The sequence below is a fragment of the Gouania willdenowi genome, chromosome 10 (assembly GCF_900634775.1).
Source record: "Gouania willdenowi chromosome 10, fGouWil2.1, whole genome shotgun sequence".
Lineage (NCBI taxonomy): Eukaryota > Metazoa > Chordata > Actinopteri > Blenniiformes > Gobiesocidae > Gouania > Gouania willdenowi.
This window is the reverse complement of record NC_041053.1, coordinates 30,353,105-30,364,551: the sequence shown is the minus strand read 5'-3', so window position 1 is coordinate 30,364,551 and position 11,447 is coordinate 30,353,105. Positions and strand designations below refer to the sequence as shown.

At 38.9% G+C, this 11,447-nt stretch overlaps 1 protein-coding gene across 1 annotated transcript; it reads left to right on the top strand.

Annotated features, from left to right (window-relative positions):
* Positions 1–394: 394 nt before the first annotated feature.
* Positions 395–3,230, top strand: ndufa1 (NADH:ubiquinone oxidoreductase subunit A1). Its single transcript, XM_028460482.1, has 3 exons — positions 395–625; positions 1,110–1,199; positions 3,150–3,230. Exons 1-3 carry the CDS (start codon positions 524–526, stop codon positions 3,168–3,170), a joined length of 213 nt encoding a protein of 70 aa, XP_028316283.1. The 5' UTR covers positions 395–523; the 3' UTR covers positions 3,171–3,230.
* The last annotated feature ends 8,217 nt before the right edge of the window (positions 3,231–11,447 follow it).

The window sequence follows — 11,447 nt, the reverse complement described above, 5'->3', positions numbered from 1 at the left end:
ACCAACAATAAACGTGGGGGGGTGAAAGTAACGAGTAACTTTTATTTTGAGTAATATTTAATTGAGCTACTTTTTACTTGCACTTTAGAATTTTATGTATGACTTACTTGTACTTCTACTTGAGTACAATTTCAATTAAACAACAGTACTTCTGCTTGAGTTGAATATATCAGTACTCTTTACACCTCTGAATAGTCTGATTAATCATAGTCTTATGAATTTAAAAAATAAAACAGAATATGAGAAAATTAAAAAGTTCTAGAAAAGAATTTAGGGCTGTAATTTAATCGTGAAGCAGGGCATGTTGCTGTACGCACGGCTGTAAACATTTGGAAATGTTGGTCAGAAATCAGGTAATAATAGTAGTGCTTTTATTTTGAAGTGTCGCACTAAGTCGCGGCTTCCTCTTCCTGTGTCCTAGCCGGAGGTCGACATCTTGGCTGAGTGTGGGCCAAATAAACAAGACGTTCTTGGCTTTTTTGTTTGTTTTATGGTTGTGCTTTGACTGATAACTGGTCTCACCATGTGGTATGAGATCCTTCCCAGTTTTGGCCTCATGACGGTGTGTCTCATTATTCCTGGAATTGCTACTATGCAGATACACAAGTTCACCAACGGTGGCAAGGTAAGGTCTCTTTCTCTCTGTGTGTGTGTGCGTGTAAACTTGGCCTGGGCATTATATCAAGATTCAAGATATATCGTGATTTCTATTTTGGCGATACAGAAAATGACAATATCACCTATATTGGTATATTTTTATTTTATTGCTTATGTTGGATTAAAAAATCCTGTATTAGTAGTTGTTTTCCCTGCTTCTCAGTGCGTCCTAAACAAGCCACACTACTCACATGTACTGTCCCTAGAAAAAGCCAAAAATAGCACATATTTAGCAGCTGTTTGTGTTGATAAATGTATCTGTGTGGCATTTTGCATCAGCAAATTAAACCCAGAATTGTCTTCATGGTCAAATTTTGAGTTAAACATATCAAGATTTATATTGTATATCGCCATTTTGAGAAAAAATGTTGACATGAATTTTGGTCCATATCGCCCAGCTGTAGCGTAAACCAGAACTCTGTGTGTGTGCGTGTGTGTGTGTGTGTACACAGGAGAAGCGGGTGGCCCGGTATCCCTGGCAGTGGAATCTGATGGAAAGGGACCGGAGGGTGTCAGGAACAGGACGCTACTTTGACTCCAGGGTGAGACACAAATCCAATGAAAATTCTTGGCTGAAACTGACAATGTGAAAACCAAGACAGGAAATGTGAAGGAAGTGTCTCCTTGTACATAATACGTATACATATTCCGGCATTCTATCCGTACGAAAGATGACGTTACCGGAAGTCACGTGACCATTCCGTGTGGTTAGGGTTAGTTTGTCCGTAACGTATTTTAGAGTTACGGTTAGGGTTAGTTAGTCCGTAACGTAGGTTAGGGTTTGTTAGTCCGTAATGTAGGATAGGGTTACGGTTAGTTAGTTCGTAACGTAGATTAGGGTTATGGTTAGTCTGTAACATAGTTTAGGGTTACGGTTATGGGTAGTTAGTCCGGAACGTAGGTTAGGGTTTGTTTGTCCGTAACGTAGGTTAGGGTTAGTTAGTCCGTAACGTAGGTTAGGGTTAGTTAGTCCGTAACGTAGGTTAGGGTTAGTTAGTCCGTAACGTAGGTTAGGGTTAGTTAGTCCGTAACGTAGGTTAGGGTTAGTTAGTCCGTAACGTAGGTTAGGGTTAGTTAGTCCGTAACGTAGGTTAGGGTTAGTTAGTTCGTAATGTAGTTTAGGGTTAGTTAGTCAGTAACATAAGTTAGGGTTCGTTATTCCATAACATAGATTTGGGTTAGGGTATTTAGTTCGTAACGTTGGTTAGGGTTCGTTTGTCCGTAACGTAGTTTAGGGTTATGGTTAGTTAGTCTGTAACATAAGTTAGGTTAGGGTTAGTTAGTCCGTAACATAGATTTAGGTTAGGGTTAGTTAGTGCGTAATGTGGGTTAATTGTTAGTTTGTCCGTAACTTAAGCTAGGTTAGGGTTAGTTAGTCCGCAACGTAGTTGATGTATTAATACAAACCGAAGTACGTAGGATCTCATTGGCCAGTTTAGGTCACGTGACCTAAACTGGCCAATGAGGGGCATTGGGTACAGGTAGAATGCCGGTATTTGGATGCATGTTACGTATTGATAGCCACTGCCAAAAGGGAAACACCGAAATAAATTATTTTGCAAATTATTCGCCCCATTTAATTTATGGTTCTGAATGTGTGCTAACTTCATTCAAATGAAAACATTGCAATTGTAAACATGAATATTAATGCTTCAAAGAGTAATTCAATTAAAAATGTGAAAATATTTATTTAGCACTGACATTACCAACAATATAAAATAATAATGTCTAAGTTGACCCCACTCATATATTAAATAATATTGTTCAGGCCTATAACTGACTGAGCTGCTGTAAGATAGTCCAATTAAAACTGTTGTCTCATGAAAACACAAAGGGCATTAAAGTTCTTGGTGAAGATCAGCTTCTCTGCTATATTGTGGCGTGCAAGGTTACGTTTTATGGGCTTATTTATTAAAGGTTCAGTAATCGTGATTCAATCAATCAATTTATTCATAAGAAAATTTTAATTCAACTTCAGTAATTCAGGATGTAATTATTATTGACTTTCAAGGGAAAAATAATTGTAATTGGAAAAAATGAAGGTCATCGTAACCATAATTGAGTTGTAATTGAACATGGATAATTGAAGACGTAATTGACTCCAACCCTGATGCGACCTGTTAAAGACAGTTTCAACAAAGTGTCCAATATTAGCCACTTTTGGACCTTAAATCAGCAACATTATAAATGTACAACCATAGCAAGACAATTACTAACGCACGTTGAACACAGTAATATAAACATGGGAGAAAGAAAATTATCTAAATGAGCCAAACAAATCAAAGCCATTATTATTATTAAAACTATCTGCTGGTTCTGGTTCATTGGTCACAGTAGAGTTATGGTTAAAATTTACTCTACATCATAGATGTGTAAAGAATGAGTGGAATTGAAAACATCTGGGGATAAAATGTTTGAGTGATGGCACTGCTCGGATATTAGAGGAAATGGCTGAAATGTAATTTTTTTTTTTCTTGTTTTTTTTTCCCCAGGGACTGGAGAACATCAAATGAACATGCAGGAATGAATAGAATGTTCTTTGTTGTACATTAAAACATTATATTTAATGTTCAGTCTGCTTTTATTTTACTTGTTCAAGTAAATCAATCCTAACACAGAACAAAGTTATTCAATCAAATTAATTTTACACTGGTTTCAATCGACTTCATAGTGCTTTTAAAGCGATAGTTTTCTATTTATTTTTATTCATTAATAATTAACAATATCCTCCAGTCATTGTGGGAAATCACGCTGGCTTGGTGTGTAAAACCTCCCAACCTTAGTGTAGCAGCCCCTTTGACTGACACTCTTTAACTTCACTGATGGTTTAAATGATATTTTAATATTAAAACAATTTAGGAGCTGCATAAACGGACAATAAACTCCCACACAATTGATTTCACAACGACATAACCGTTACAAATATGACAGAGTTTCTAACAATGAAGAAAATATAGCAAAAATGTTTAAAAAAATAATAAAGAAGCCTAACTTTCTCGTCCATTTACGTTTTTAATCCTATTTTGGTAGTTTGTCATTCTTTTTTTTTTTATATCAATTTTTTTAAATTAATTTTCAAACAACAACAAAAATACACACCAACATAAACATACACAAGTCCAGGGCAACGAGAACACTACATGATGAAACACACAATCTGCACTCAAACAAAAACTAAACTTAAAGAAGGGATGACTTAAGTTCTTTAATTGCACTGTCCCACATATTAATGGTGCCCACCCTAGCACCATGCATCAGCGCCATGGAGAGCTCCAGGTAAGAAATGTCATGACCCACTGTCGACGAGACAGCAAGTGAGGGGGCTTCCACCTTGTGGTGACCATCATTTTGGCAGCCGTAAGTCCCGCCAAAAGGACTCTTTATTTTGCCCTGTTCAGTCCAAGCCGAGAAAAGTCATTTAGAAGAGGGACCAGGGGAGAACAGGGAACCAGGCACGATAAGAGGAGAGACAGATTACCAGCCACCATCTCTCAAAACCGAGCAACCCCTGGGCACTCCCAAACCATGTGGAAGTAGGTCCCCACCACGCCATCATGGCACAAAGTGCAAGTCGGATCCGGCTTACACTTCATGGAAAATAGTCTACGTGGTGTCAAGTACGTCCTATGTAAAAAGTTCAGATGTATCTGTTGGTGATCTGGATTTTTCGAGGAACAGAGTACAGTGTGCCAGTCAAAGTCCACAGGAAAGTTTGAAATATCTGACCTCTATCTCGGCTCAAAAAGTGAGTACATCTCAGAAATGACACTTTTTAATCCACATGTACCATCTACAAACTTTAAAAAGGGATGTGGCTGTAAAGGGGACTGCCACGTACATTTTCATGGCGGTTCTTAATTGTAAATAAAAGAAAAAAGATGATTGCTGTAAATTAAACTGGATGCAGAGGTCCTCAAATGAATAAAGGCCCCTGCCACTAAACATATCTCCAAGGGAACGTATTCCTTTTTCAGACCAATGTTTCCATTGATATTGCCTAACAGGACATTTGTTAATAAGAATGTCAAAGTCATTAAAAATAGGGGAGTAAGGATTCCATTTAACTACGTGACCACATGTTTTTTCAGCGGAACGTCAGACTGCAAAGCAATGTGATAGAATCGAACCAAAATGGACACGGCATTTATTACGTGAAGTGTTCGCAAATAATACCTCAGTCAAACCCAATGGATGCGCTATTGCTTCATCTAACGATCGCCAGGCCACATCAACTGAACTGTCAAACCATGCAAACAGAGGACACAGTACAAAAGTCCAGTGATATAATTTAAAATTTGGAAGTGACAATCCGCCTGCAGCTCTGTTACGTTGCACTGTGGACAGTTTAAGGCGTGGGCGTTTGCCCTTCCAGATAAATTTAGTGACGGCACTGTGAAGCTTGTCCCAATCGCGTGCTGGAGGTGGAAGTGGAATCATAAAACTGAGAAAATGTATGCGGGGTAGCAAGTTCATCTTAACTATTGAAACACGAAAATGAAGATAATTTTGTAGCAAAAACCACCTCTCAAGGTCAGCCACAATTTTAAAGAAAGCACCGTCGTAATTAGTTTTAATGATAGATTGCAAAGATGAGATTTCAATTCCCAGATACTTACTGTTTCACAATTGGAATTCCAGCAGGGAGAGTAGAGTTCCTCATAGTCTCATTCAGTGGTAAGAAAGCAGACTTATCCCAATTAATCTTGTAACCAGATAAGTCACTGAAGTTATTAAATATTGATAACAAATTAGGGATTGACTGAACATCCCCCACATACAAAAGAACATCGTCTGCGTTTAATGAAATGTAATGTTTCGTGCCGTTCATTTCAATTGGAGTGACTTTATCAGACAGACGAATAACTTGGGCCAGGGGCTCCAGAGAGAGCGCAAACAAAAGAGGGCTAAGAGGACATCCCTGTCTAGAGCCTCTGGCAATAGCAAAGGGTGAGGAACATTTCTTGCCGGTGAGTACCATTGCTGATGGATTATTATAAAGGACCTGGATCATTTTTATTAAATTTGTACCCATGCCAAAATATTTTAATAAAGACCACAGGTGCTGCCACTCCAGCCTATCAAAAGCCTTCATGGCATCGAGTGAAAAAACCCCTCCCGGTAATTTAGTTGTTGAGGTGCCGTCAATTATATGCAGTAACCTCATATTGTCAGCAGCAGACCTTGACTTTATAAAACCTGTTTGGTCGCAATTTACTAATTTTGTCATAAAAGGCTGGAGTTTACGGGCTAATAATTTAGCAAAGATTTTCAGATCAGCGTTCAACAAAGAGAGGGGCCTATAACTGGAGCATTCCTGTGGGTCCTTATCTTTTTTGAGTAATAATGAAATTATTGCGACATTAACATCTCTCAAAAAGGATCCAGTCTCTAGGGATGCCTGAATCATGTCAAACAACAGAGAGCCAAGATGATCCCAAAAATCAGCATAAAATTCAGGTGGGATCCCGTCAGCACCAGGAGCTTTACCTCTACGCATTCCCTGAACTGCTTCTTTAAGTTCAATCCGCGTAATGGGACAATTAAGTTTAATCAAATCGTCTTCCGATAGTTTGGGTAAATGAGCAGCATCTAAAAAATTTTGGCAGTCATGTTCGGTGTGTGCCAACTCTGAACTATATAATTTGGAATAAAAATAAGAAAAAACAGAGTTAACCTTTGTTGGTTCAACCAAAACTTGTCCATTGGTATCTTTAACAGAGGAGATAACAGAGAATTGCTCATCAGCCTTACGCTTAAGAGCAAGTAAATGGCTTGGTCTAGCCCCATTAAAATAATAGCATTGTCTTGTTTTATGTATTAAAAATTCTGCACGACGCTTAAGAACATTGTTAATTTCCTTCTTCACCAAATCATACGAATCGAGAGTTTTTCATCGAAACATAGTTGCAGTAAATTATCAAACACTTTCAGTTTGCTTTGCAGTATATGCAGTCTAGACGTCCTGGATTTTTTAACATGTGAAGCATATCGAATAGTATTGCTGCGAATAAAACATTTAGTTGCCTCCCACAATATTCTGGCATCATCGACAGAGCCCTTATTAATGATCACAAATTCATTCAGCTCTGAAATGAATTGAGATTTAAAATTGTCATTATCTAGTAAAGTGGTATTGAAGCGCCAGCGAGCAGCACGTGAAGGGAAAAATGTCAATGAGGCATCCACAATCACCGCTTTGTGGTCAGAAAGGCTAACAATATTATGGAAAACTTTAGAAATGTCCTGAAAGCAACCCCCGGCAACAAACAAATAATCAATTCTAGAAAATGATTCATGTCTGGCCGATCTGTGTGTATAATCTCGACTACCAGGATTCATCATACGCCATAAATCAATTACTCTGGTCTCAGTAGCCCAGCGGTTGAGTGCCTCTGTAGCACGTTTGATTATAATTTTGAGAGGAATTGGATCTGTCAAGTGCAGGATTCATCACGGCATTAAAATCCGCACCCACAATTAGTTTAAAACTGAAGAGTTCAAGTATTGTTTTTGTAATTTGATCATAAAACTATTTCTCTAAAATATTAGGGGCATACAAAGACATCAAAGCCAAATTTGTCCTCTCTATGTTCAATTTAAAAACCACAATCCTGCCTTTATCATCGGACCATCAAATTGCAAATTACGGCGGGCAAGAATTGCAACACCCTTGGATTTATTGGGTGCAGAGGAGAAAGCAACAACCTTAAAAAACTTATTGGCAAAACGGTTTATATCACATTTCACTAGATGAGTTTCTTGTAGCAGTGCGATTTGGATCTTTTGACTCTGGAGATAATTTAAAATGGCAGACCTCTTTATTGGGCTATTCAATCCGCCTACATTAAGGGACAAAATTCTAAACTGAGTGGTACTAGTCATCTACACAGTAAAATAACATTTTGTACAGATTACACCATAGTAGAAAACATATGCCCTGGACCTGAGCAACAAACGTACATAAGAACAAAGAAAAATTAACAATACAATAATACAAACATAAAATCAGGAGAAGACCTGAAAAAACCAGACCTAACACTCCTATAATAACTAACCAAAAAAGAACTTCCGTTTCTCCTAAATGCACCAATTCCCCAAAAGCGAAGGCACACAATAATGGTCAATGAAGAAAAACACACTTTTTGGTGAAGAAAAACAAAAAACAAAAATATAGACCAAAAATAAATTCTACCAGGACCACCTGAATATGCATCAGGTAAACTAGCAATTGGCCCGGAGTAACCATCTGGCAATACCCACTTAAAACTGAAAAAATACAGTTAAATGAAATTTTTTAAATGAATAAAGTAGTAGTAAAAGTTGTTTAGAGCAAAAAAAAAATATATATATATATACACACATATATATACTATATATACACATATATAACAGCTCTCTTTAGTTAGAATTTAAAATAAAACAAGCGTAAATGTTTAAATGTAAAAAGCTTTTAGTAAAAAATGTCAAAATATAAATTTCAATTTTCTTATGTGTAACCATATCAACAAAATAAACTATATAACAAATCCAAACAATAGCTTCGTTAAACATATGTATCACGTGTAAAAGGACTAACACAAAATTTGTGTCAAGTGTTCACATCATAGAATAATATATTATGATACACATTTATGAAAAGCTTGGCATGCAATTAGTGTGTGTAGCACCAAAAACCACGGCACAAAGAGGGCCAATCTGGAAAACGTAGCATTACAGCCAAACATGTACGTGTTAAATGAGCTTTTCAGCCTCTGATCGTGCATCCTGTCGACGATGAGAGACAAAGGCAGTTGCTTCTTTCACGGAAGAGAGATGTTTCCTCGAGCCGTCCTCAAGCACAACAAACAGCTTAGCAGGGTACCTCAGATCAGGCTTGAATCCCAACTCGTAAAGCTTCTTCATGACATCTCTGTATCGGGTGCGTTGCTCCAAAACCTCGGGAATGTAATCCTCAAAGATGTGGATGACAGTGTCCTTGTATTTTAGCTTGCCCCGTAGTTTTCGTGACGCCCGCACAACCAGCTCCCGGATTTCAAAGTGGTGAAAGCATACCACGACAGGCTGTGGCCTAGCCAGGGGCCCTGGTTTAGCAGTTAGTGTGAGATGGGTTTAGGTGAGGGCTCTGGCTGTGACACTCATAATTAACTCACATGCTGTCCATTTCTTCTTATCCTCCTTGAGATGGTTCTGCTCCTTCATTGGAGTCCAACTGTGTTTAATTAAACTGATTGGACTTGATTAGGAAAGACACACACCTGTCTATACAGGACCTTACAGCTCACAGTGCATGTCAGAGCAAATGAGTCGAAGGAACTGCCCAAGGAGCTCAGAGACAATTGTGTCAAGGCACAGATCTGGCCAAGGTTACAAAAGAATTTCTGCAGCACTCAAGGTTCCTAAGAGCACATTTGCCTCCATAATCCTTATATGAAAGAAGTTTGGGATGACCAGAACTCTACCTCGACCTAGCCGTCCAGCCAAACTGAGCAATCGTGGGAGAAGAGCCTTGGTGAGAAAGGTAAAGAAGAACCCAAAGATCACTGTGGCTGAGCTCCAGAGATGCAGTAGGGAAATGGGAGAAAGTTCCACAAAGTCAACTATCACTGCAACCCTCCACCAGTATAGGGGCTTTATGGCAGAGTGGTCCGACTGAAGCCTCTCCTCAGTGCAGACATGAAAGCCTGCATAGAGTTTGCCAAAAAACACATGACGGACTCCCAGACGATGAGAAATAAGATTCTCTAGTCTGATGAGACCAAGATTGAACTTTCTGGCATTAATTCTAAGCAGTATGTGTGGCAAAAACCAGGCAGTGGTTACAATACAATCCCAACAGTGAAACATGGTGGTGGCAGCATCATGCTATGGGGGGGGGTTTCAGCTGCAGGGACAGGACAACTGGTTGCAATTGAAGGAAAGATGAATGCGGCCAAGTAGAAATATCCTGGAACAAAACCTCTTCTACAGTGCTCAGGACCTCAGACTGGGCCGAAGGTTCACCTTCCAATAAGACAATGACCCTAAGCACACAGCTAAAATAACAAAGGAGTGACGTCGGAACAACTCTGTGACTATCCTTGACTGGCCCAGCCAGAGCCCTGACCTAAACCCAATTGAGCATCTTCTTGAGAGACCTGAAAATGGCTGTCCACCAACGTTCACCATCCAACCTGACAGAACTGGAGAGGATCTGCAAAACAGAATAGCAGAGGATTCCCAAATCCAGGCGTGACAAACTTGTTGCATCATTCCCAGGAAGACTCATGGCTGTACGAGCTCAAAGGGGTGTTTCTATTCAATACTGAGCAAAAGGTCTGAATACTTATGACCATGTGATATTTCAGTTTTTATTTTTTAATCAATTTGCAAAGATTTCTGTTTTTTTTTTGTCAAGATGGGGTGTTGAGTGTACATTAATGAGAAATAAAAAGAACTTTTTTTATTTCAGCAAATGGCTGCAATGAAACAGAGTGAACAATTTAAAGGGGTCTGAATACTTTCCATACCCACTGTAATTTACTGTGTGTAAAGAGGGTTATCGATATCAAATCGCAATCAATGTTTTGACTACTGCAATAACGTAACCTCAAGATGCTGAGGTTTTTTTTGAGTGATATTCACCAATCAGAATGGTGGAGCCTTGAGATGTCAGAATCAGCTGGAACAGATAAAAGGTCTGAGTTTCCATAAAGCAGATCCTAAAGTGTTTAGACAGACACTCTGATTTCTCCAGAAGAGGGCGCTGTCCACATAAAACCAAATATTTTTGCAAGTAGATTAATGTGTTTTGTTCTAGTAATGTGGGGAAATTTGAGCAAGAATATGTTGTTTGACAGTCTATAAGTAACATGACTTCCTTCACTCATCATTTTAGCAGTTTTAGCATTATATATAGTAGAGAGTAAATACTCTAAGTATGTAGTATTTCAGTATGCCATTCCTAATACAGCCATGGACTTCATTGAAGTAACACTTTGTGTGAGAATGAAGAATATTAGATCCTACTTTTTGCTTTTCTTCTTTTTGATTTCCTCCTCTGAAAGATTAAAAAAACAAAAAAAAACACACACAAAAGCCCATGTGATGAAAACTTTGGCAAGAAGAACTTCACTCCAACCTACCATAATTTGACCTTTATGGTATATCTGGTAACCTTTGAACGAGTTATACAGTAGTTCCTCGCTCTATCGCAGTTCACCTTTTGCGGCCTCGGTGTTTCGCTTTTTTTTTTACCGCGCATTGTGTTCTTCGTCCTGATTGGCTAATGCTGCGTTCACCCACCAGTGACACATCCAACTGGGTGAGTTTCACTGCCTGCTGAAGTGAAGAGCTGCACTCCTTTTTCTCCTCTCACAAACCACCAGTGAAGTGTGATTAGCAGCTAATGCTATCCGAGCGCAGTGCTACAAAGAGAACTTTTACCTGCTATTACCACCTACTCGCTGATTCTCCTCCACGCCTAATCCTTCCTAGTCCGGTCCCGGTTATAAAGGCCATGTCATACAGCTCCAGGTGGTCACACACAGCTTCTACTCCATGGTTGAATGGGTGAACAGACTGGTGTCCGTGTTGACGTGACGTCATCGTCAACAAAAACTCTGAAAGCATTTGGCATCAATGTCTGATAGCTAGCAGTGACTCTGATGTGCTGTATGTTTGAAAAAGTGTATAAAGTGTGTGGTGAGGGGTTTTACAGTATTAAAACATGTATAATAATTGTACTACTACACAGATTTCACCTATTGCGGGTTATTTTTAGAACGTAACCCCCGCGATAAACGAGGAACTAC

What these genes read in the sequence shown, in the direction of transcription:
- ndufa1 (XM_028460482.1), top strand. Translation starts at nt 524, where the DNA reads ATGTGGTATGAGATCCTTCCCAGTTTTGGCCTCATGACGGTGTGTCTC. An exon ending in AGTTCACCAACGGTGGCAAG is followed by an intron (nt 626 to 1,109) that starts GTAAGGTCTCTT and finishes GTGTGTACACAG; the next exon opens with GAGAAGCGGGTGGCCCGGTA. An exon ending in GACGCTACTTTGACTCCAGG is followed by an intron (nt 1,200 to 3,149) that starts GTGAGACACAAA and finishes TTTTTTCCCCAG; the next exon opens with GGACTGGAGAACATCAAATG.